This window comes from Eucalyptus grandis, chromosome 8 (genome assembly GCF_016545825.1).
Source record: "Eucalyptus grandis isolate ANBG69807.140 chromosome 8, ASM1654582v1, whole genome shotgun sequence".
In the NCBI taxonomy this organism is placed as follows: Eukaryota; Viridiplantae; Streptophyta; class Magnoliopsida; order Myrtales; family Myrtaceae; genus Eucalyptus; species Eucalyptus grandis.
In genome coordinates this window covers 28847036-28873215 of record NC_052619.1, presented here as the reverse complement: position 1 = coordinate 28873215, position 26180 = coordinate 28847036, and the positions used below count along the sequence as shown (strand labels likewise).

Sequence of the window (26180 nt, the reverse complement as noted above, 5' to 3'; positions counted from 1 at the left end):
TAATACAAAGTCTGTATATGAAAAGCAAGTGAATATTTTACAATATTTGTATCCGATTAGATCTGATACTAATTGGATGTAGATCCAATATTAAATGAATATAATTGATCTTCGGATGATATTGTAGAATCTTCACGCGTATCTTCCAACACTCCTCAAGCTGGTGGCTTGTAGATATCCAAGACGCCTAGCTTGTTTAGGAGATACGTGTGCTGACTTTGACACAAGGGTTTGGTGAACACGTCCGCCGGTTGCTCTTCTGTTCGGATCCCAAGTGTCTCAATTATCCCTTGCTGGATCTTTTCTCGCGTGAAATGGCAGTCTACTTCTATATGCTTCGTTCTTTCATGAACTATTGGGTTTGAGGCAAGTTTGAGGGCCGCATCGTTGTCACAAAATAATTTGGTTGGTCCTTCAATTCGTACCCCAAGATCTCGAAGCAATCCGCGCAGCCATACTATCTCACATACGGTCTTCGCCATGGCTCGATACTCTGCTTCTGCTGATGATAATGAAACAGTTGGTTGTTTCTTTGTCTTCCATGAAAGTAAAGAATCCCCTAACTTGATACAGAACCCTGTTATGGATCTCCTGCTCATTGGACATGTCGCATAATCAGCATCGCAATATGCCGTCATTTTCATATCACATTTCTTGGAGAGAAGAATTCCAAGTCCTGGACATTTCTTCAGATACTTTACCACTTTGAGTGCTGCACTCATATGAGACTGCTTTGGATTGTGCATAAACTGGCTAAGAGTTTGCACAAAGATAACTGATGTCCGCCTGGTCATAGTCAAGTAGATGAGCTTTCCGACAAGTTTCGATAGCTCATTGAATCTTTCAAGATAGGATCGATTCTTGAGAGATTCCAGCATCATATTCTGGCCGTAGTCAATTTAATATTCTGCTCTATCGGAATCACCGCCGCTTACATCCCGACACCAGCCTTCCGATATGATTTCTAAGGCAAATTTTCTCGGGTCGAGACATATTCCTTGATCTCGAGCGAGCAATTTCTATTCCAAGAAAATACTTTGGCGACCCTAGATCTTTTATATGGAAAGTAGAGTGCAAGTATTTCTTGAAACTTTTAACAGCCTTCTCATCATTTCCCATAATCAAGATATCATCTACATATATCATCAAGTATATAGATGACGTACCTTTGGTCCATGTGAAAACAGCATAATCAAATTTGACCGTTGAAAACCAGCAGCCTATCGTGACTCGTAGAATTTGGCATACCATTGTCTCGGATGCTTGCTTGAGCCCATATAAGGATTTGCGGAGACGACATACTTTATTCTCCCCGTCTCCGTAAACCCCGTGGTATGTCCATATAAATCTCTTCAGCTAAATCTCCATGCAAGAATGCATTATGGACATCCATCGATGTAATGGCCAGTCCTAAGTCAAGCTGCTAAAAGAAATGAACGGACTGTAACAGCTTTTGGCTACGGGCGAGAAGGTTTCGTGGTAATCAAAACCTTCCTTCTGTGTGAAACCCTTTGCTACTAGCCGGGCTTTGTACCTTTCAACCGAACCATCAGATCGATATTTGATCTTGTAGACCCATTTGCATCCAATGGGTTTGCGATGTGGAGGTAGACTAACAAAATCCCATGTCCGATTGTCCACCAAAGTGCTCGTAATTCTTCTTTCATCGCCTTTTGCCATCGCGGGTCGACTCGCCTCTTCATAGTTTGAAGGTTCTTGTTCTTCGAAAATGCGAGCAATACAACATCTATGCTTCTCGGATAACCGATCGAAGGAAACATAAGAGGAAATTGGAAAAAGAATACCGGATTTCTCACTCCACATATGTAATCCTTGGTCCAAGTTGGAGGACGTGTTGTTCGTCCGGACCGTCTTGGCTGAATGTCCTCAGAAGAAGACGGATTTGCTGGAATATCCATAGGCAGGGTCTCCAATGTAATCCTCTCATTTGGTTCTTGATCCGCGTTTTCTGCTAAAGGTGTCATTGGCAGAATGGACGCAGGAGCAGGACTCGTATGAGCCGAGGAGGGAAGTAGAACATATCCGGGAGCATTGATGGATTCTTCAACATTTTGAGTCTGAGAATAGTCCTGTCTGTTCCTGTCTGATTCCTTTATAGAGAAAGGAAAAAAATCTTCTTGGAAAGAAACATCTCTACTAACAAAGAATTCTCCTGTGGAGGGATCATATATTCGGTATCCCTTCTGTAGGGTAGCATACCCCATAAATATGCGGCGAGCTCGTGGACCCATCTTATCCTTAGGTCCTACTATAGACGCATAGCATAGACATCCAAAAATCCTTAAATGATTAAGATATGGCTTCTTCCCAAAAAGAATTTCAAAAGGGCTTTTACCATTAAGAACCTTGGTGGGCATACGGTTGATCAAATATGTTGCAGCTCAATACACATTCCCCAAAAATTATCCGAATGAAACCCTGAAATTTTAAAGCCCCGGCTACTTCCAGCAAATGCCGATGCTTCCTTTCCACTATTCCATTTTGTTGAGGTGTGTATATGCAAGAACTCTCATGCAATATCCCGTGAGATGATAATAATGAAGAGCATTCATGATTGAAAAACTCTTTCCCATTGTCTGTCCTAATTTTTTGAATAATTTTCCCAAATTGGGTTTTCGACAGAGAGAGGAAGGTTTTTAAGTACAAAATGACTTGACTCTTAGATTGCATGAGGAAAATCCATGTAGCCCTTGAATGATCATCCACAATGGTAAGAAAGAAACGAGAGCCATCATGATTCAGCGTATGATACGGTCCCCAAACATCCATATGAATTAAAGAGAAAATGTCGGTTGCACGACTTTTGCTCAATGGGAAAGGATTGCGAGATTGCTTTGCAAGTGGGCAAATATGACATGGAGAATAGGAAATGAGGAACTATGACCCAATCTGGAATGGAAAATGAAATTTTTATCATTGGTAGTCAGATTACACAATGATTGTTTATTGCAATGAAAAAAATCCAGATTCTTGGATGAACCTCTCCAGAAAAATAGTCCATCTGATTGATTACCCCATCCCATCGGGCTTCCCAAATCAAAGGGCCCAAATTGACAACTATCAGCATTGAATGAAACTTGACATGAGTTTTCTTGACAGGCTCTAGACACAGATATAAGATTGAACTGGAATAGGGGAATATATAGCACATTGGTGAGAATGATTTCAGAACTAAGATTAACAGTCCCGGTTGTAGTAACATGAGCAGTATTCCCATTTGGCAATTGTACTACAATGGGATTAGCCAGTTCTTTGATAGTAGTAAACAATGTTTTCTCACATGCAATATGATCACTGGCTCCAGAATCAACAATCCAAGTATTTCTCGATATATTGTTTATTCGATAATGAGAAATACCTGTAAAGCTGCCCCCCTTTTTTTGAACATCCAATCTCAGGTAATGTCTCGCATCAACCGCTCATATTCAGCTTGAGTGATTGGATGATTTGTACCCGCCGTCCCGTAAGTTGATATGCTTTATCTTCTGATATTTCTTTGCCCTTTTTTTCATCAGGTTTGCCATGCAGCTTCCAAAGCAATTCTCTATGGTGTGATGAGGTCGTCTGGTAGTCACAATATAATTTGGCCTTATTTTTGAATTCGGCCCATAGGAATTAGGCCCATAAGAGCTCCGCCCAAAAGAATTAGGCCCGCGAGAATTAGGCCCATACGGATTTGGCCCATGGCTTCGCGAAAACTCCCACCGTTGGATCCTTTAATGAGCAACCCATCTCCACCGTCCGAGATCTCCATGTGTTCGCGCCTTTCCAGCCGTCCGATCGTTGCGTGCGTCGTGACCGTCCGCGGCAAAACCTTTAAAAGGCTTAGCTTCCGCGAACGCTAGGTTTCATCGCGTTTCCTTTCTAGGGTTCGCGAGGTTCTCTCCGTTCGTGCGGCGAGAGCTAGGGTTTCCGCCCCTTTTCCTTCTGGTCGAAGCAAGCCTTTGGCTTTCTTCCCGCACAAAGAAGCTAAAATATTCGGCCGATTGAGGGTGCCGGTTCCATTGCGAGTATCTGTGACCTGAAATGGAGGTAAGAATCATTAAGGATGAGGAGAAATCGAGTCGCTTTCTCCCTGTCCTTTATCGCCTTATACTGTTGTATGGTTGTTTCGGGTCCGATTAGTTTCTCCTCCGCCGCTTCTAGCTCGTTCGAGCCCCGACGGCTTGTTGAAGCACGTTGTCACGTACGTGTTTCCTTGCTTCGCCCAGAAGAGTTTGATGTAGCGAGAAGATTCTCGCCCGATCCAGCTTCCCGTACATTTCTCTTATATTATCCCAAAAATTTTCGAATCTTCTCGTTGGGGGCAACCCAAACTGCTATCTCTGGGCCGATGCGATGCCTATCCACGTCCCGACCAATTGATTGCACTTTTTCCATTGTCGCCCTAATTTTTCATCGCTTGGAACCGGGACGGTTCCGTCGATAAATCCTCTTTGTCTTTTGTTATGAGGGCTCGACGGAATGCGCGTGCCCAATTCGAGTAATTTTCGGATCCCGTAAGGGAATGACCGATAATCTGCAACTCGGTCCGTCGGCGTTGGATACATATAGCGCGTCGCCGGGTTACGGACGACCCATGGCGGCCGCGAATGGAAAAGGTATAAACCCCGTTGGGAATCCTGAATTTGTAGACCGTCCCGCACTCGAATTTTCGATCCGCCCGTCTCGCCGGCCGATGGTTGCGCCCGCCCTGGTGTTGGCCGGTAGGCCTCCGTCGATCCGCACACTCGGTAGCCTGGGCTGTGATGTACTGGTTTAATCCTGGATCCATGGGTATGGCATCCATTGATAAGGATACCCCGAGAAAGGTAACCCCGGGATTGAACCGAGCCGGATTTTGTTGCCATTGTGTGTGCTGAATTGGTGTTTGACCTTGGATAGCCTGTCTGCCGATCAACAATGGATGAGTCTCGATCCGGACGAAACGGTGGTGTCGACCGATCTCCAAAAGGTGAGATGATTTCTTGTGGGTTGGTCATGGTGAAATTCTGTTTTGTAAGGTTGATTCCCTTTTTTTTTGCATTCCGAATTCCTCAAGATCGCTCCGTTCGCAAGAGTCGCAAAGAACAAAGACAGAAAAGAAAAAGAAGGTAATTCGAATAATGATGCGGAAGCTAGGTCGTGAGTCGAGACTGCTCGATACCATGTAAGAAAGTGAGAAGGAGATAGTCGAGAGAAGAGAACGGGAGAATTTTCCCTTGTATTCTCGTATTGATCAATGTACAATGTTTACATTGTTTATAATACAAAGTCTCGTATATGAAAAGCAAGTGAATATTTTACAATATTTGTATCCGATTAGATCGATACTAATTGGATGTAGATCCAATATTAAATGAATATAATTGATCTTCGGATGATATTGTAGAATCTTCACGCGTATCTTCCAACAAAGACGGCGAGGCGACGACAATGATAATAGCTACAACGATGAGCTAAGCCTTTTCTTTTCGTTTCTTTCTAATCCTTCCTAAACTCATTTTGTGCATGTATTGGTACTTGATCGGCCAACACCATGTGCTACAAAAGGATCATGGGGGAAGAGTGGGCCTTAGCTCTGACCCCAATTGATGCTTGTGGCAAAGATAGGCTTAGGATCATGGAAAGGGGAGGAAAATCAGATAGAGAGAAAGGGGGAAAGAACATAGTGAAATCTGGAGAAGCAAGAGAGAAAAATTCGGGTGAGTGATGCCCGGGCATGGGATGGCAAGGGCCGCCCTTGCCTTGCCACATCGAGTTAGGGCAACTCTCACACAAGGCCGACAAGGGCAATCCTTGCCTTCGCTAGCCTAGGCCCGCGCATCCTCGCTTGAGGTTGGCAACCTCCACTAGCCATCGATGAGGTATGGCGGAGGGCAAAAGGGAAAATAAGAAAAAAAAAAAGAGAAAGGAAAAGAAAAGTAAAAAAAAAAAAAAAAAAAAAACGAAGGAAAAGAGAGAAAAAAAGAAAAATAAATATATAATTAAAATTTTGAAAAATATTAAAATATTATTAAAAAATGTTAATGTCAATGCTTTGCCGGTTGCCCTACGTGGCAAGTGGGGTAAAATTGATTAGATGATTCAATTGGTAAATAGTGAAATGTTTAAGATTTAATTGACAAAATAGAAAATTTTAAGACTAAAATTGTAAAAGTGTAATAAGTTTAAGATTGTTTGGACAATTTTATCGTTTAGTGAAGTGAATCAACATCATTTTAGTGATGCTTTCTGCAGCGTGGCTCCTAGACGATTCTCTCTAGAGAAAAGGATAGCCAAAAGCCAAGAATCAAGATGCTCGGTGATCCGTACTCGATGAGACCTTCATCATCTCTTGTTGCTAAAGTCGATTCGCTTGCTTGTCTATATTTCATTCGACATTGTACACACACATGCTGATGCAACGGCCCCATCCTCAATAATTGCAAAGGTTATGCCGAGATGCCAAAAGCTTTAGTGCTTTTTGGAAAAAAAAAAAACTAAGTGACAACCCTTTGGCTTGGCCAATCGGACGAAACTCGTCGCGATCAACATTCGTTTGCAAACCTTAGCCCTTTCGCCACGGAAAGCAGCTTCTGTCTAATCCCCGATTTGCTCCCGCTAGTTGGCCCCGCAGATCGGAATCTTAGGATCATGCCGGCCATTGTGCTGACGTTCTGAATGTTGTACTTGCCTTGAGAATTTGGTCCTGGTGAGTTTTCGTGTCATTTGCTGTAATTGGAACTAGAAAGTCGAGGTGATCGTGCGCCGTTGTCTTGTCAGGGCCGTGGGTGGAGGGTAGCTGTGATGCTTCTAGGCCCAAATGGTTGGGCCGGTTGGGAGGTCCTAGAGATCATGCTCCACGGCGTGGAAATGGATCAACTACCCCTTAACCTTTTTTTAGTTCGACGAAAAATTGCACATGTTCATCATTTATTTCATCCGGATACACATTTAACAACATTTCTATATCGTCGTATGCCTGATCATGGCTTCGCTTGCCTATGCCTGTTAGACCTGAAGAATTAGTTGGATGGATCTATCAACAATTTTTTATTTATATTCGGATTACCCATTAAGTGCCGCTCATAATAGATTGTTTTGGACAAACAATTAAATATCTATCTAAAATGATGAACGACCTAAATAATTATTTTAAGCTCAATACTTGTCTTGGCCCACCTAAACACTATTCACAACTTGAAAGCATTTCATATTACATTTTTAAAAGTATAAGATTAAAATAAGAATTTAAGGGATCCAATTCAAAGAAAAAGGTCCTCACGCCAGCTCTAATTGACTAATATACTTTCAAACTGAGAAACTGAAGTTGAACACTCATATCCCTCATCATCCACCCAATGTCATATAAGAGCATAAAACTCGGGTTGCACTTGAATCATTTATCTTCACTTCACACTGGAGATTTGAGGGTTGATCTCCTTAGCTTTCAGTCTTTCAAAAGAAAACTTATTATTCCGATATTATTATGTAATCCCTGCCTATTTTAGCCCACTTTACATGAATCATTGGTCCACTTCACTTTGGGATCTTATCCTAATGTAGGCGAAGTCCTTTGCATTCCTATAAATGCAATCTATCTGTCGAGATTTAGGATTCAAACCCATAACCTCTCCTTACTTTTAAAAAAGGCTAAGGTAGCAATCCACTCTACATCACTTTCATTTTCAACCCAATGCTTTAAAAGAAACTTTGCCTAGTACAGTCACATTTAGCCACTGCCTGGAGATAATGTTGAACTAACATTAAAAAACTTGAAGCTTTCATTGTGACAGGCTCCCCACCGAAAGGTACCATCGTTCCTTATCCATGGAGAGAGCGACTCCCAACAGTCGGGGAAAGTCAAATTCAGAGGGGTCATCTTTCGGTTCCAGCCCGTGATGCAACCTCCGAAGATGACAACTTTCACATTTTCCCTTCTTCTTTTTATTTTATTTTATTTTCCTTTGTGGTATCTGCTCTCGTGTATCGTCGGCTATGAGACAGAGACATCCATAAAATTTATGACATGCGCACCGCTTTTTAAGCTCTCTTGTAGCCTATCCAAAATATGCTTCAAGAAATTGTTTTTTCAGAATCAGTGCGTGATGAGTTGAAGTCCAAGACGATAGCATTCATCATTATCTACATAATGGATGCGTAGAAAAGCAATTTTTGGAAGGTAAGGTTTCGATGTCCTTGTAAAGTAAGAAGATATTTTGTATGATAACCATAGACACGTGGTAACTTAATTAATCGGTTATTTTCCGTCAATCGTGCAATTGAGCCCTAAGATATATGAGTATGTTGTAAGAAAATTATCAAAAATAACCTAAGCCATTATATGATGACCAATTCTATCCTAAATCTTTTAATTGTGCCAATTCAGTTTTAGATCTTTTGACGATTTGTCAATTTTGTATTAAACCTTTCAATTGTGACAATTTAGTCCTAATCATTTTAATCATTCATTAATTTAGTTATAAATTTATTGACGGTTTATCAATTTAGTCATTTTGGCCAATTTTGATTGAAAATCACTGAAATAGTGATTTACTTAATGCTAATCGTCTTACATGATGTTGTCCTTCACCGATTGTAGCTGGGTCTCATCAATGGCCGGCAACCCCTATTAACCTCAAGCAGGGCCGCCCTCGCCTGGCTCGGGCGAGGGATGCCCCACGCCTGGATCGGCAAGGGGGTAATGAAGATCATCATGACCAATTTAAAGTAGAAATTGAAGGAACATGTGGGGTAGTGAGATCTGACGAGAGTGATAAATCTTTCTTTCCTATTGTTTACCCCTGGAAGCTTGTTGAGAAACTCCATAGGCAGTTGTCGGGAGGGTGGGATAAGGACGCCACGTCCGCCGTGACTTGGACGTCTCGCTTCGTCTCCTTCCTCTCGTCACGCGCCGCTCCGTTTCGTCTCACCATGAAGAGTCACTCGAGACACAGGGATCCATCGAATTTCAAAGTCCCAAATCATGAGTCCCTCGACTGTTTGCGACGACATCTTGATCGGAAGCCCGATCAAGACACCGGACGATGAAGATGTATCCCCGGGGGTGTCGGCAAATCGCGTCAAAACATGCCGGATGAAATTTAGGTGTCTAACTCGAATACGGCACGTCTATTAATCACGTCAAAATTAATGACTTTTATACATAAATTTCATAAATTTAGGTGACTTTTAATGTTAGTTCAAAATTAATGACTTTTAAATATGGACTTTTATACATAAATTTGTAAACAATGTGTTTAGAAGTGTAAAAACGTGTCTAAATGTACTATGCTAAAAAGGATAACACATTAATCTATATGATTTAGAATTAATACCGTGAAAACCTTAAATTGATATACTTATGATAAATTTTTCCTCTATTAATTTCTGTTAATTTTTACTGTCAAATTACTAAGTTTGATGACACTCTATTGATTTGGGGTTTTACCTTTCGTTTGTCATGTGTGTATCGGTTTTGTGATTTTTCATAATATTAATCTAATTTAATAGAAACTAAGAGATGACATATTTATCACATGTGTATCGGTTGGAGTTTTTAGTAATCAAAAAATTAGTTTAAAATAAATTTATTACAAGTGTATTGGTTTATGGTAAATTTGTTACAAAGGTACTAATTTGGGATTTTTTGTAGTATTAACTCCATAATTTAACTTATTTAAGTGTGTTATCAACAGTTTAAAAAGAGTCAAATCCCAATAGAATGCGTTTTTCACATGTCATATAAAATCACCGTGTTCTGTCATTAACATGGACTATTTGGGACGTATCAACCAAAAATATATTCAGGAGTACGTTTTACAGGACAATCGACATTAATTCAGCTTAAATATAGTCAGGTACGAAACCAAATTTTTATAGATGTTTCCCGTGACATAAAGTTTCCAACATGTCATTGATTGAGCTACCTATAGATTCGTGCCCCCATGTGATCCCAAGAATTGAAAATCGATCCTCGTGTTAAATGTGTGAGCGAAGAAGCTGTGCTTTTCCTTCGTGGTCCTCCGTTGCCAGAGCAGCTCATGAGAGATCCCGTTGCAAGTCTACGTAGAGTATGGTTTCGCCTTTATGTTCAAATGCATGCATGCATGCATGCACATGGATATGTTGTAGAAAGCCTTGGGGGGTCCTTCTACAGGGCTTTGCTTTGGCGATTCTAGCTCGTACCTTGAACCAAGCGAAGAAAACAAATCGTGAAGGTTAGTTTCTCGACGGCTTTGAGGTGGTGAACAGAGAAAAACAGATTGCACTGCTGTAATTCTTAGGCCTTTTCCAGATTTCACCACCAGAGTCATTGCATTAATGTTCAGATAGTTGCGACGGTGCCAAGGAATGAGAATTGGGCTCATGGGTTAATACAACGTGGGACTAATGTTGGGTTGCAAGACAGAAGTCTCCAAGCGCAAAAGCATAGTGGAAATGCTGGGAAAAAAAGAAGTAAATAAGTTAATGGGAACGAATGTAAAGTGCGGATAACAGTCACAACGTTTGGCATATTCCGGTAACTATTTGCTACGTTTGACTTGTTCTGGTAGAACTGTTTCTCTGTGTCTCAACCACCACCATGACTACCTGTTAGGAGTGTGCAGCAAGGACCTCTACCTGGGGAGGTCAGCAAAGGGGCCTATGTTTGAGCCTGTCAACCTATATAATTAAACTCACATTCAACCAAAAAAAAAAAAAAAATTGAGTCAATTATACATGTGAGTTATGTGAAAGAAGTTCCCTATTGGATAATTAGTGTGGTGTGAAGATGGGTCTAATTGGATATATTGACAAGCTTGGATTTGCGCTACCTCTAGGCAATCTCTATAGGCAAAGGTATTAGGCTTGTGCTACGTACTTTTAATAGATAGTATCAAAGTTGATAGTTTATTGGTGCTCCATCCTCAATCTATATCGGTGTTTGGTGCATATCTCAAAAAAAAAAAAAAATCTCATGATCAACACTTATTTCAAGTGAAAATTGATATATCAGTTGTTCTGGTGAGAAGAAACCATGCACAATTGGTCTAATAATGTGAGTCTGGCAAGAAGAGATGAGAGATAGAGAGATAGAGACCATGGGTGATGCAATCCCAAATTAACAATTGATGATGGTTGCTGAAGTATTTGAATGCGGGTGGGTCTAACTAGATTTGTTGATGGGCTTAGACTTGAGCACTCTCTTGGCGTCTCTCAAGTGAAGGTATTAGATTTTTACTGCACACTTTAATATTATGTGTCAATTAGAATATATTAATTACTTTACATCACACTGATTATCCGATGTGAGACCCTTCTAACATAAATCACGTATGTATCTCAACAATCTCATATTCACTAATACAATAAGTTGGGAGTGCGCAGCAAAATTTTTATACTTTTCACAAGGAGATTGCTAAAAAGAAGTTTAAGTCTGAGCTCGTCAACACATTCTACTAAATCCACCGTCATTTTACAAACTTAAGTTAATGAGTTATAGGTCAATATGGATGTAGTAACTACTCCATATTACATCAATTATCCGATGTGGAATTTTTCTCACCCAATTAATACATGCATCTCAATACTTCCAACGACTTTTTCATGTTTGCCATCTGCCTTTCACATCGCCAACCAGCTTTCCAACATTACTGGCCATGGTCCCCCCATCTAGAGATTCTAGGGCCATGGCCAAACTTCTTATCCTTTCTCCCTTCTTGTTAGTGCCACCGGAATTGACATTGTTCATTCTCGCATATGCCAAACATCTTGCTGGCCAAGCTCGTGCGAGCCACAACCTAACTCTATGTAATGTGCGGTAATTATGAAGTCGATATCCTTTTTTATAGCCGACACCTCACAAAGCCAGTGTTTATCTCCATAGGCCAATGCCGGTTTCGGTCATGACAATGAATACGCGCCCGCAATATAAGGGCATCCATGGGAGACTCCAACCTTCGATCGTGATGAAAGGCGTCATTATCGAGAAAACGATTGCCGTGAGTGCTTCTGCAAGTTGGTCAGTAGTTGAAACATGAGAAACTCGAAGCGATCTTTTCGATGGATGATCTCGAACGAAGTGGAAGTCAATTTTTCCAGGCGAGAATGGAACACTAGATTCGCACTTAGTCGTGTGGCTCCGACATTCGCGCAAAGATATTTGGCGATTGGATTGAACTTACTCCTAATTCTCGCGATAGGGATCGAACAGAAGCAACTTCGCATACTGGGTAAGTACGACAGGATGTTCAAACTTCGTGGAGGACCGAGCAGCGATTCTTGTTTCTTGGAATCAAACGAGATGAAGTTCGAGGTCGGATACACAAGATAGGCAGAAGAGTGGAGCTGCGATCGACATGATTACACCCCAATCTGTGTCTAGGAAAGCATTTAGTGCTCCGTTGGCCAGCAAGGACGAGACCATAATCTTAAAATAGTCTTCCTCAAATAGACAGCTTTCTAAGGATGTGATGTACACATGCGCGCACATAAGTGCAACAGATCTGCAAATTCAAAGCCAATTTAGAGTACCTTCAAGGATTTTTTTCCCTTCGAGCTTCTTGGCCCAAAGTGAACTCTCAACTCTACCTGCCATCCATGAACGGTCCTCGATAGCATACCTTCTTTGTCGGGAAGCATTCAAGTAAAGAGCAAAATCAATGTAGTTCGAATCTTTTGGGAAACAAGTAGTTTAAATTCGATTGCATTCACTATCGATTCGTGAGGGCTTGAGTCAAGAATTGAATTTTTTGTTACGATAAGAATGGATTTTAGGGTGCTCTCTTAGCATGCGACTGATTCTCATTCAATGTGATAGTCATCTTAAAATGCATTGAGTGACTACTATAGAGCAAAAATCCTTACTCTTGTTGGATGGAGGGGGAAGAGTTAAGAGAATGATTAAGAACAGTTGGTCAAACTCGGATAATTGAAAGCCCCTTTTGGCATTTTAGATGTGAATTTCTGGTCTACTTAATTAGGAGCCTTGACCTTATATTTACAATTGAAGTGTGTGAGTTATGTGTAGGTTGTAAAACCCTTTTTGCTCACTCACGCGTCCCCACCCTAGTTCTCAAGAAGGTGGGAAATGGCATTCCTCACCTCTCCCTTCTCAAGTGGGAAGGATAGCCATTAGGGCAACTCCCAGTAGTTTCTGTCTACTTTTAAGAGCTCATTTCTTTCCAAACTCAAATGTGTGATGCATTGAGTTTTTAGGGATGCATTGAGTTTTTAGTTTGATATGTTGGGGATATCATTTGATAGTTTGCCAACTTTTAGGATCCACATAAATCTTGGACGATCTCATGAATCTTTTAAGATCATTAATCATGCATTTAGCCCATTTAGACTCTAGGTTCACCTTAGTGCTCACGTCCATATATTTTCACGGCTTAATGAATCTCGATGGTCTTTCTCCATTAATGTTATCTACCATTTGTTAGATCAAACAATTTGGTCACTCCTAGTAGGTTGAACGTTTTTCCTGATCTTGTACTTGATGTGATGGTATCCAAAATCCTGTATTGATGTGGTTACATCCCTGTGCTGTTGTTCCATACAAGGCTTGGTGTCACGGTCCTAGCCAGTGGCCTTGGACCGACTCTACAAAGTGTATTGCGATAGTTCACTTTAGTAGGATACTAGCCTATTCACAAGTGCACAACTCCCCAAGAGTTGTGGGTGGATGCACGATTTAGTTATAATAATTTATTAGGAACATTTCTTAGTAGGGAGGTTGAATAATTATACCTATTATAATATTACATAATAAATCATAGATTCATCTAATAACTTGAGGTTTAAAAATAATTGGCAATAACCTACAAAATCTCACATGGTATTGAGGAGATTCTGAGTTTAAATCTTTCCTGGTCCCTATTTGCCTCCCAATTAATATTTAATAATAAATCATACATTTATCTAATAATTTAAGGTATTAGAATAATTGACAGTGGTTCCACAAAATTTCACAATTCTCTTAAAGAGTCGGAAGAGTCTTATGGACATTCTCGAAAGTCCCTAGAGAACATTGAAAATAACTAGTTTTGGGAAATATGGAACTACTTCTATATCCTGAGATCTAAAATATATACAAGAGAAACAATGACAATTGGTTTTGATTGTCATGACTCAAGCACAGTTTCAATTGCAAGGTATATCGTCTAGTGCTCTACCGAACCGGCCACGGACGACATATTCTAGACAAGATTGGCCCGAGCACCTCAAAGACGTCAAGCACATGACACCCAAGCTTACATGCGATGGGAAGTGTAAAACTGACAATATTTACTCAAAAGTTGTCTTGCCTCAGGCTCCAGCTCCGTCTTCAGCTCCACGAGCTTCCAAATGGTGTTATAGTCTTGTTATAGATCTGGTCGTGTTTTCTCAATGTAAGCAGATAGTTGCCATTTCAAGATCTTATGCCTACCATTGAATTTTTTTTCTTTCTTTTCAAAATCCAATATGAGATCCATATTTAGTTTGAGGGGATATTAGAGATACTATTTGAACGTGGTGTGGCCTTTTTTGTGGTTTCGTTAAAAACTATCTATTTCTCCTATTGGTTATGAGAATTCAAAGATTTTGGTAATATTTAGTCACTGATTTTAACTTGACAATCCACTTAGAGTTTCACTTTATTTGATAAATATCTTGCAACCTCATAATCTATTTCAATTAATAGCTTTTTGTTCAACAAATCTTTTTCACTTTCAATGAGACATAAAGCTATTCAAAAGATCCAAACAAAAATCCTTTATCCTATATAGTGCTTCCATCGCCGTGTCAATGAATTTGAACCATTGAAGAAAATCTCATTCCTATAAATCAATTGTTGAGATTTTTTGAAACATCAAGAGGAGTGCTGTGCGTGATAGGTGACTCGCATGTATGGAATTTTCGTTTTCTATAGTGTAGTAATAAACTTTTCACCAATAATTGCAAACTAGGTCCAGAGATTGCTATAAGAAAATTTTGTTAAGATGAATAGAAAACCCAATGAAGTGAAAAAACATTAATATGGTTGATCGATTTCTTATTTTTGATCAATTCAATTCGTTTGTCTTTCATGATACATACGTAATTAGGTTATAATTGTGTCTTGAAATATTATAAAATCACATCCAATACTCATTTTGAAACTACAGTATCTCAAAATTCGGCGAGACAACTGTCAAACTATTGGAAGCCATCGCATATGTAAGGATCCCATAACTTTGAGAATAGTCAAACATTTTGTGAAAACTGCAACGCCTCTTTCCACCAGTGTAACTAGCCTTAAAAAACTCTTGAAACAATGCAATCAGAGAGGACATTGGAAATGTCACCTAAATGGCACCGTGCGTACTCAAGCCAATCTCCAATACTCTAGTCTTAATTTGACTCTAATCTTTTGTGATTGCAAACCCAATGGTCTTGACTTCCTTTCTAAGCCTATATAAACTAATACATTTCATTCATTTAAAATTACCATTGAGCTCCCTTGATCTATGCACTAGACCCCCAACGATTGGTCAATTGCAAGATTATTAAATTAAATTAAAATTTTCTCTCCACCCCGCCCCACCCCACCCCCACAAACCCCCACTTGGAATTCTCTATGCCCCACCATGGGGATTCGAATATATGCCATTGATGTCCATGCCCTCATGGCACACCACCATCACCCACCACACAAAAACCTAACCTTTTCTTTTGTGCAAAAATACAAAAAATTCCCATCAAAGTATCTCATGACGCCAATGAACAGGTCGGCAAATTTGAATAGAAGAAAGGCACAAAGGCACAATGCAATATAAAAAGAACAGATAAATCGAATGAAAGGGAAAGCCAATCAACATGCACTCAACTTTAAAAAGGGAGGGAATCCGACGGTGGAGGGACGACCAACTGCGGAAACACGGAGCCGCTTACGCCCAAGACTTTGGAATCTAAACCCTCCCCCATATCGCCAGGAAAAGAAAAGAAAGAAAAGCCGGTGCCCACACATCACCCACCCAAGCATCGCCTCCCCCACTAACCCGATTTCATGTTGATATTTTTCTTTTTCAATTTCAACTTGAGGGGGAAAAAATTGACTTTAGAGTTAAGCAATTCCGTAGTTATGGATCTCATGCCCTTTCGATTATACCAAAAAATTCCCTAATTAGAGAAAGAAACGTGATAGCAAGAGATACCTTTTGTATGTCCCTCATGGGAGAATATTACGGATTAGAGCTGTACCTCTTTTTTTTTTTCTTTTTTCGTAAGTAGTTGTTTGAAAGAAAGTGGCGAAGGTCAAACTGAGTTTATTGGAGGAGAAATTTAATCAATGAAAGAGAGTTGATAGAGATTTATGGAGTTCAAAATACCAGGCAAAAGGGATTTGACTCTTAAATCGTGAGATTAGGTTATAAATCACTTGATTGTCTCGCTCCCCTATGATGTAATGGATTCCCTCTCCTCTTAGCTCGATTATTGAATTATGTACATTCTCTAGAGAACACGACCATTGGCAAAGGCCCGCATATTTTTTTTTTCTTTTTTTTTGGCTTGGTATACAAAGTTCTATAAATCCTCTAGCAAACTCTCCTTCTTCGATTAGATTTCCCCTTCTAATAAACTTATTTTGGCCTCTGGCCTTCTCTTTGTATATAGCCACTTATAAAAAAAGAAAAGAAAAAGAAAAAGTAAAGCTGTACTTTTAAACGTCATCAGTTGACAATATGTATAACAGCGAATAATTTTATGTATAGATCACATGGGATGCACTAATATAGGCAAGCCCCGGTTCAGAAAAGAGCAGATTATTTCGGATTCAAGAAAAGCACATAGTCACCACTATCTCTTGAATATTTACAATCTTAACACAAAACCCATATTTTTTAATGGAAAATAAAGAGAGTTGGCTAATAATTTCTTGGTTTCAACAATGATTGAAACCCAAGTAAAACGAGGGTGGTGTAAGTCACTAATAATGTAAATATACTGGTTTTTTTTTTTTTTTGGTCTGTTGTAAATATACTAGTTTACTCAGTGAATTTATAGACCCCAAATCCAAATTACCACTTCAACAAGTTTCTTCCGAGTCCCGGCCGTCAGGTAGCTACGAGTGAAGAACAACAGCATGGATTAGATGGAGTTTTTAAATAAAGTATCTTATAAATAGGGTCGATCTTATCTTTCAAGACCAATGCTCCATTTTTTGAATAATTTAAGCCAAACATTTCCGAGATTCCTTCAAATTTAACCCAACCCTAGTTAAGCCAATCCCACCTAGCACCTCCACCACCACCCCCCAATCATCCCCTGCGTCTATATATCCCCTCTCTTGCACCCGCCAACCCAATTTTTCCTTCCTCTCTCTCTCTCTCTCTCTCTCACATCTATTCCCTAGGGTCAAAGCAATCCAAGACCTGTTTCAAACCCTCAAACTTTCATGTGAAGTGAAGAATCATCTTGAGGGGCCTATTAAAGAAGAGAGAAAGAAAAGAAAGAACAGCTTCGAGATCATCGTTGGTCTCTTTTTCTTGTTTCTTGAATCGAGGGAGATCGATAAGATAGAAATGAGCTGCAACGGTTGCAGGGTTCTGAGGAAGGGCTGCAGCGAGTCCTGCATCTTGCGGCCTTGCCTGCAGTGGATCGAGGCCCCCGAGGCCCAGGGCCACGCCACCGTCTTCGTCGCCAAGTTCTTCGGCCGCGCCGGCCTGATGTCCTTCATCTCCGCCGTCCCTGAGACGCAGAGGCCCGGTACGTGCGTGTGTCGGGTGATTTAGACATGAACGGTCGGGTCGGTGGTCGCGCAAGAGTCTTTTATTCTGAGACACGAGTGGATCCTCAGTTCTCTGACAGGTTGAGCTTTTTCTTTCTCTCTCTTTTGCTGTACAGCGCTGTTCCAGTCGCTGCTGTTCGAAGCGTGCGGAAGGACGGTGAACCCGGTGAACGGGGCGGTGGGACTGCTGTGGACCGGCAACTGGCCCGTCTGCCAGGCTGCGGTGGAGACCGTCCTGCGCGGCGGCTCGCTTCGGGCCATGCCGGAGCTCCTCGACGGCGGCGGCGGCGGCGGCTCCCTCCCGGCGTCCGACGAGGCCTCGGAGGCCGGTGACACGTGCGCTGACGCATGGAAGCTCCGCGATCCGAATCCGGGATCCCGATTCTCCACTTCCAGGTCGAGGATCTCCCCGAAGCGCAAGAGGCTCGACGCCGCCGCCGACAACGCTAAGCTCCTACTCCAGCCGATGGATCTCGATCTCCGCCTCACGCCGACGGACTTCCAGGCCAAGACCAAGCCCGCAGTGAAGGCCGAGCACCAGACGCGGCGGCCGGGGACCCCGTCGATGACTTCGGAGGAGTCCGGCACCACGACGTGCTTCGAGAGCAACAATAATGTGGGAGAGCCGGAGACGAAGCTCCTCAACTTGTTCGCCTAACCGGAGAGGGAGCTTCGACGTCGTCCTTCTTCTTTCCTCTCTCCTTTTTCTCGGGTGTTTCTGACGAGCGCATACACGAGTTAGCTCTCGGAGTATTATTCCGCTAATTGATTCTCTTTGTTAAATTTTCTTCTTTGTTTTCTCCTTTTAAGTGGGGAAATCCAAGCCGGCGTAGTTCTCCGGCAAAGTTTTGTAAGTCGCCGGCGAAACCCGATTTCTCTCTCTCCGAGTCTTGAGCAGAAAGAGAGAAAAATGATAGTTTGTCGGTGCTCGCTTTCTCTTTCTTCTCCTTCTTCTGCTCCTCCTTCTCCTTTGGTTTTTCTTGATCATGACTGTGTGACTCCAATAAAAGCAGTTGATTTAAGTCGATTGGTGCTTTTCTTGGATCTTTCCTTCCTTTCTTCGCCGGCCGATGGAGATGGAGGGATCATCATGAAGCTTTGGAAGTGGCGGAAGACGGTAAAAGTTGGTGGGGAGGATAAGGAACGCGAGGCTTGTGGAATCATCCATCATTATCACTAATTCAATCACAAGCTAAAACTGGTACTCTATAGGATCATCGCCTAACGGAGTTCGAATAGTACGAAAAATCAAGTCCGAGCATTTGGGCATCAAGACCCAAAAGATTAGACGATCCTCCCTATTCAGATATCTTGATAATTACCTATTTCAAGAATCCGAGCTTTCTAGATATTATTACGATTTAGGGTTCCAATCTCTTAGAATTTTATTCTGGAATTAGGGTTAGCTAGAGCAATATCAATTACTCTCAATTAGAGGGCGATGTCTAAAACGTATAAAAGAATGCCTAGTCACAACAACAACGAACCAAAACCATGACCCAACTACCTTTTAGTTAGATCGATCACAATTCATGAAGCCCGGTAGATATATAGTCCGACAACATCCGATCGAACGCTTCTGGCCAAACGAAGGAGGAACTCGTGAACCGGTACTCGATCGGCTTCCAGATTCACGGTTTCCAATTAACCCACTAAAGAAAAACCCCCAGATCGTAAACGAAATCGTCGGGTATGAAAGTTAAGGAGAACAAAACGTACAAGAGGAATAGAACAATCTCAGGGGATGCTAGTTAAATAAACACTTAACATATTAAGTTATTAACATCGGTTGAATCAAATCCCTATTTGCCCATGGCCCCCAACCAGAAACTTCTACGTGATTTCTTGAACACGGAGTGATGGGGGCGAAGTCGCATTCTTTCTTATTTTCTTTATTTGTCTCTGTGTTCTTTGGTTTGTGGAGTTACGCGCAAGTTTCCGCATTCCATCATTCTTATTTTATGCAAAGACGAGAGACGGTCGCGAGCTCTTCTCATCCGCCACGTAAACTAATCTTCAGATAATCAAAGCCAAACGTATCGACCAAAGAAACCCTTATCCACTTATCCGCCCACCACCGCCTCCAAGGGTTAGGAGGGGGGGTTAGGAGGATGGACAGATCGATGAATTCTTTTGAAAAATCGTTCAGGAGGCGTCTCCTTTGACCTTGTATGTATATGCATACGTGGAGAAGAGTCATCCAACGCCCATGCGATTGGAGGAACGTGGGAGAATGCTTCCAAACAATTCGGGGCGGGGAGGGGTCAAAAGTTGAAAATGGAGGAAATTTTGTGGAAGAATGTGGGTCCAAATTCGAGCACACCTTTCTCACTGGACGCTTCCCCTCCTCGCAAAAGTCAGGACGTCTATATCCGAAATGCCCTTCAAAAGAAAAATTGAATAGTTTGGAGATACACGAGATGAGATGAAGAAAGAACAAAAGTCGGGTCACTACTTGTCCTTTGTACTCTCTCTCTCTCTCTCTCTGCTTGTAAGGTAAGAGACGGCTTTTGGGGCTTTTAGGGGGTGGAAAGAGGCGTGGAGGAAGGGAGAAGGTATTTTCCTATTTTTATATTTTCCCTTTTTCTTTTTTAGAGGATTTCTTTTTTGCCGTGAAAATGGATGGGAAAAATCAACGTCGGGGGAAGAGGAAGTGGGGCTGGGGTTCTCTTTAGCGTCTCCATCGGCCAATGGGCGCGACGAAACACCACCTCCACCTCCACCTCCACCTCCCCTTATCACTTATCATCGTCGGTTTTGGCATTATGGGGGAGTGTGGATTAGGTTTTCGAGAATTCGATTTTTTGGCTTTTTCCCGCACTTGATTGTTGTAAATTTGGTAAAAGAGGAATTACCAAAAAGACTGGGAGAATATTTGGAAAATCAGCAATTTTTATCATTTTCATGAAGACGGTGATTATCTATTTTTTTTTCTTGAAGTTCATAACATTCGAAATTTGACGTTCGTTCGACGCCGAAAGTTTCAGAAATTCCAATTATCTAAGAATTTTTCATCTATTTTCAAGACTCGCAATGTATTTCTTTCAAAATTTTGAAGGAAAAGGAAGAGAGCACCTTTTCTTAAGCTAAAATAAATAATACCCTTAAAATTGATACAAAAAGATCTTGCTATAGTGCACAAGTTGCTCGAATATATCTATTTGACAAAACCTACCAAAAAAAAAAGTCCGGTATTTGCATCAAACGTAATATGTCGTGTACATGAAACATGATTTTGCCTATTTATATTAGGCATAGGAAAAAAAATACATGAAAATTAGGTGGAGCCAAACAAAAGATGAACCAGATAAAAAAATAAGAAAAGTTGAATTTAATGCGCCGATCCTGAGAAAATTTGGTGGAGCCAAACCAAAAATGAGAAAAAAACTGGGGGAAAGAGAAAAGGAACATTTTGCGTTTTCCACCATCTGAGGGAAAGACCCCGTCTATTCTCCCCTTATCTTGGGACAAGATGGGACCACGACATACGCCATCACCTCGCCAATTCCAGGTCGCAAGTTGCATCCCCCCCTCCCCTCTTTTCTTTTCCGGAGAACCCCACGAAAAAAAAGAAATTAATTTTTTTTTTTAAAGTGGGAAATAAAAGAGGAGAGAGAGAGAAAGAGAGGGAGAGAGAGACTTAGCACTAAAAATGGCTTTTTCCACAAGTTACGCAGAGGGATATAAAAAGAAAAGAAAAGAAAAGAAAAAGAGAAAATATCGCGGGGCGATGCGCTGCGCCTCGCCGCATTCGTGGGGGTGGGCCCCACGTTGGAGCGCTGTCAGCGCCACCTCAGCTTGCGCCCCACTTGTTGCTCGTTCGTTGTGGTCACTGCTCCTGTCGGGCCCACCCCCTTCCTTCCTCCCAAAAATCAAGTGGCTCATTTTCATTTCCATTTTTTTTAAAACTTTTTTTTTTTTTGGGGGTGGGGGGCCCACTAAATTATTTATATTGGTGATTGAGTCGACGGTGGTGCGATCTAGGGCAGGATTCTTGCCCGGGCTCCCACCCCTTCGTCCGGTCGCTTTCCACTTCTAGATTTTAGGGGGCTCCTCCGATCGGATGAATGAATCAATCGGGGAGGGGGAGAACTATGCTTTTGTGAGGGGGAAATTTTAGTTGGAAGATGAAGTGGTACTTCAATTTGTACCCTCTCTTTCTAACCACTTGTTTTGGTCTCGAACCATACTAGAGAGTGCCATCTGCTTTAAATCCCTTTACAGTGACACGAAAAGCCATCGAGTCGCGGGCTTTTTATGGAATCGAAAGATGGGATTTGTTGTCGATGACAACTTGTCATTGAGATAATGAGCAAGTTGAACTCCGAGAATCTTGATCACTAGGGGTTGTCACGATGGCTACTCTTCTCACTTGTAAAGGGGAAAGTGATAAGTTCAATTCTTCACCTTTTTGAAAATATGATTAAGGTGGGGACGTATGAGTGAGGGGCCAGGGTTTTGCAATCGGTACATAGCATATATAATGGCTTGTAAGATAAGTATAAGAAAGGACCTCACCAAAAAAAAAAAAAAGAACTTTGCGATTTAACACTGCTGCCTACATTTAAGGGAGTCGGACTTGAGATCTTTTTGGCCCCAAAATAATGTTTGAATTGAGTTACGTTGATTTGCTACAATCAACAGATAAAGAAAATCACTTCCTTTTTCTTTCTTTTTTTCTAATATACTGAAAATGCAAGGTCGGGAGAGCAACGTAGCTACGCGAACATGACTGATTCAAATTATAACTGCTCAACCTACTGGCGTGTATGTAAGCCTATCGTTACAACTCCATCAATGAGCCAAAATTCTTGAAAAACCTCTTCTTATTCGATAATAAATGCTCGAGGTCTAATTAGGTTAGAGGTTCGCCTATCACATGGCTCGAACTTATGGCTTTTCATTTATCAAGGCATCAATTACTAAACAAAAGAGGGATAGGGGAAGTGGGAAGCATATTGAAGGTTCCTAGAGATTGCTCTTTCATATTTTACGCAGACAAAGACATGGAAGAGGAGGAAGGCAGGTGTGACGCGGAATTCACCACCGCCTCACTTTCATTGAACTTGGCCAACCGCGACAGCTCCCAAACTTCCTGGTGCAGTCGCGCCCCTCTATTTTAATGCACCCACCATCCATAATTTAATGCCATTCCTACCTTATAATATACGCTACTTCCCCCCAAAAAAATAATAAAAAATAACAATGATTTGCTATTTTTTTTCTTATGATTAAAGAAGGGGAGAGAGCAAAAGCTGGGTAAGCGTCTACTTTGTGAAGCATTTTCCATGGCTGTTCTCATTAGCGTTTTATTTAATTTATTTTTTTTTGTTTTGGTGCTGGGATTAGAAAACTAGCAAACTGGCCAGGTCATTTTGGTGGAAATTAAACATTGGTTTGTACTGGATAAGCATAGATGCGTAGGTTCCCTCTGCTAGTTGCTTTTGGATTAGATGAATATTCCGCCGAGTCTTTATTGGCTGTGTTGCGAGGAGGTTTCGGCTTTTTGTTTTGCCTCTTTCCATGGCCAATTTTGGGGAATCCAAGAGGGTCATGAAATTCCGAGTTATATAATTATTGCTGAGTCCAAGATATTGAAATTCTGAATTATATAATTATTGCCGAGTCCAAGATATGACATGCATATGGATGTGATGTCGCAATATGAGTTGATAATGTCTTTGAAGCTAAAGAGACATCAAAATTGGAGTAAAGACGTTGAGATTTAATACGTCATTGGAATTTCACCATGACAAATATACTAGCAATGCATTAATCTTGTGTTGGTCTCAGGTTCTTTTTTTCCTTTCCTTGTCTTAAAAATGTCAAATCTTGAGGTCAAATATAAGCAACATAGAAATATTTGCACTCTCTCTCTCACTTTTAGTTGGACTCTTTAATGGTTAGTCATAGTGTGGATTAGATGTCGGGTATGTATGCCATGAAACTTTATATCGCGATAAAGTGACGTGACTTAATTTTCTGTTCATACACTGAGTATCGTCACTTCAATTGAATAGGGGATTGGGAACTTATCAATGTGGTTTGAAAGTTGAAATCTCTAACATGTGCACTATAATTGAGACATGCACATCCATAAGCAATTATTCCATGGTGGAGATCTAGCTCCATTATTTTCCTCTCATCTACATCTTCCGACCCCCATGATAATTGACCGTCAAGACAACTTTAGACTGGAAGCCTCGACCTACTATTTGAGATTTCCCCCAACATCTATGATGGTTTGTCAATTTGAGAGAGAGAGAGAGAGATTGGTTGATTTATGAGTAGGGTTTGAGGTCATCGACCATTTATTTTGTGGTTGTGGATGTGGTACCCCACAAAATGATCCATGTCCTTTGCATCGATCTTAAATCGATTCATTAGATTTAGTCAAAACGTACCCATGGGCAGCCGCTAAGTATCTAATTAAGAAGTTTTTGCAGTTACTGATGCAATGACTGTTTTCAAGTTTTCCATAATCTTTGTTTTGTGAAGTGAATTATTCTAAATTAAGTATAGTAATCAAATGTCTTAGGATTAACTTGCTAACATGACCTCAGCGCGAAATGTTTCCTCCGATGTTTCATTGCACATGGGAAAATCAGGCGTCTGAAAACTTCAGTTGTCCATAGGAAAACTAGCTACCATTTTCAATAGCTGGGTCCCTTTGCAACATGACAAAGCTTACCAAGATTACAACCACCATCACTTGAAAAGCCCCTTGAATGCCTCAATGTAAGTGCAAGACTTCTCTTGGATTCCTTCATCCAAAAAGTGGACGGACTCCGCACTTCCATTTATTTTCCTAATCATATGCAAAATTTTCGTGATATATGATCAGTGACGCGTGGATTCGTAATAAAATCTTTTCATGATCTTTTAACATTAAAATGACATCTGAAATTCCGACGGAAAAGTAGATCGAATCAAGCGATTCGTGATATCGCACGAAACGAATAATAATAATAATAAAAAAAACACTGATTTCGATTTCAAGCAAAGATCGGATCTCCAGGAGCCGATGAGGCCGACGAGTGGCAGGCGAGACTCGAAACCCGAAAGAGCCAAGAGGATTAATAAATTCCATTTCTCATGGGCAAGTTGCGGGAGCAAGTGGGCAAACCCTGGGGTCTACCAGGAAGTGGATTTAGCTGACGTTGGGGGTGAATTCAACTTCTTCCCTTCTCTTTTTTATGAATTTTGTACATCTCCTTGATTCCCATGTTGGCTTTAGAGATACGGGGATTGCTGGAGAGAACTATTTGATTTGTTCATCATATTCAAATGGGCGATTCCTTTTGCTTTTTGCCCCTCGCGAACGGGTGTCTCAGCCTTGTTTTTGGGATGCAAAACCCTAGTTTAAAGGGGCACGACTTGGCTTTACAAAGAGACATCTGGCCTTTCGCGGAATTTAAAAGTCGCTCATCTCTTTGTAAAATGCTGTGAGATATCTGATTTTCGAAATCAAAAAGCCTTTCCTCAGGTCCAGGATTCCCAACATTCCAGATCATCATCGTCCATGCACGCCCAAGATGCGTTGCTTTCATCTGATAAAGAGGGATTTCAACCCAATCAATTATTGCTGGGTCTACCTTACAGCTAGAGTACATGTCTACTATATAAGTGCATATGCTTATTTATATATATATTACCATGACATGTACTTGGTTGTGCTTCAAGAAGATATATCAATTGAAGCATTTTTTAACCATTTAAAATGTTTCTTGATTTGTTTCCCGTTTTGAGGCTGAAATAGCTGGACCATGTTGATCGTCACTAATAGAGTCTCTCACTTTGCTTTTTATGAGACTTAACACTAGATCGTTGTACATGATACTGGAGAAGTGGACTAGAATCTCATTTGATCAATCGTCTGTTTAACTCCCGTCTTTTTTTTTTTTTTTTTTTTATGCTTATTTATAGTACGAGATTACCCAAAGGATGTAGTTGTTTGACGTAAAACTATTTGCAAAAAAAAAAAAAAAAAAAAATGTTTTCAAACTTTTCAACTATTTGGACTCTAGAAAATGAATCGATCAATAGAAAAAAATTTCCTATCGGTTAAAATTGACAAGCTAAAACTTTGGAAAATGAATTTCCCTCTTGTTTGGAGAGGGAAATCATTTTACCCAAAGAGATACTATTATTGTTATGCCAATGAATGCATTATTAATAAGGGTGATCAGTTCCAAGGTAGGATCAATTCCTAGTTTGTGGAATCGGCCCACTTGGTTCTAGAACTAGATCAATCAGTTTGATCCGATTACATAGTTGGTCTTGGAAGAGGTGATTTCTTTGTTTTATTTTGTTTTTGGTTTCGTTTAGTCCCTACATATGGGAATTTCCTAACATTAAAAGAAAAATAATAATTTTCTTTTTGTTTCTCACGAACAGGTGTCTCCAAATGTCCAACCTTGTTTTTAGAATGCAAAACCCTCGTTCAAAGGAGCACGACTTGGCT

At 40.8% G+C, this 26180-nt stretch overlaps 1 protein-coding gene across 1 annotated transcript; it reads left to right on the top strand.

The window, feature by feature from the left end:
• Positions 1–17282: 17282 nt before the first annotated feature.
• Positions 17283–18743, top strand: LOC104457394 (LOB domain-containing protein 38). Its single transcript, XM_010072341.3, has 2 exons — positions 17283–17694; positions 17833–18743. The coding sequence occupies exons 1-2, from the start codon at positions 17511–17513 to the stop codon at positions 18372–18374; spliced, it is 726 nt and encodes a 241-aa protein (XP_010070643.2). The 5' UTR covers positions 17283–17510; the 3' UTR covers positions 18375–18743.
• Positions 18744–26180: the final 7437 nt, after the last annotated feature.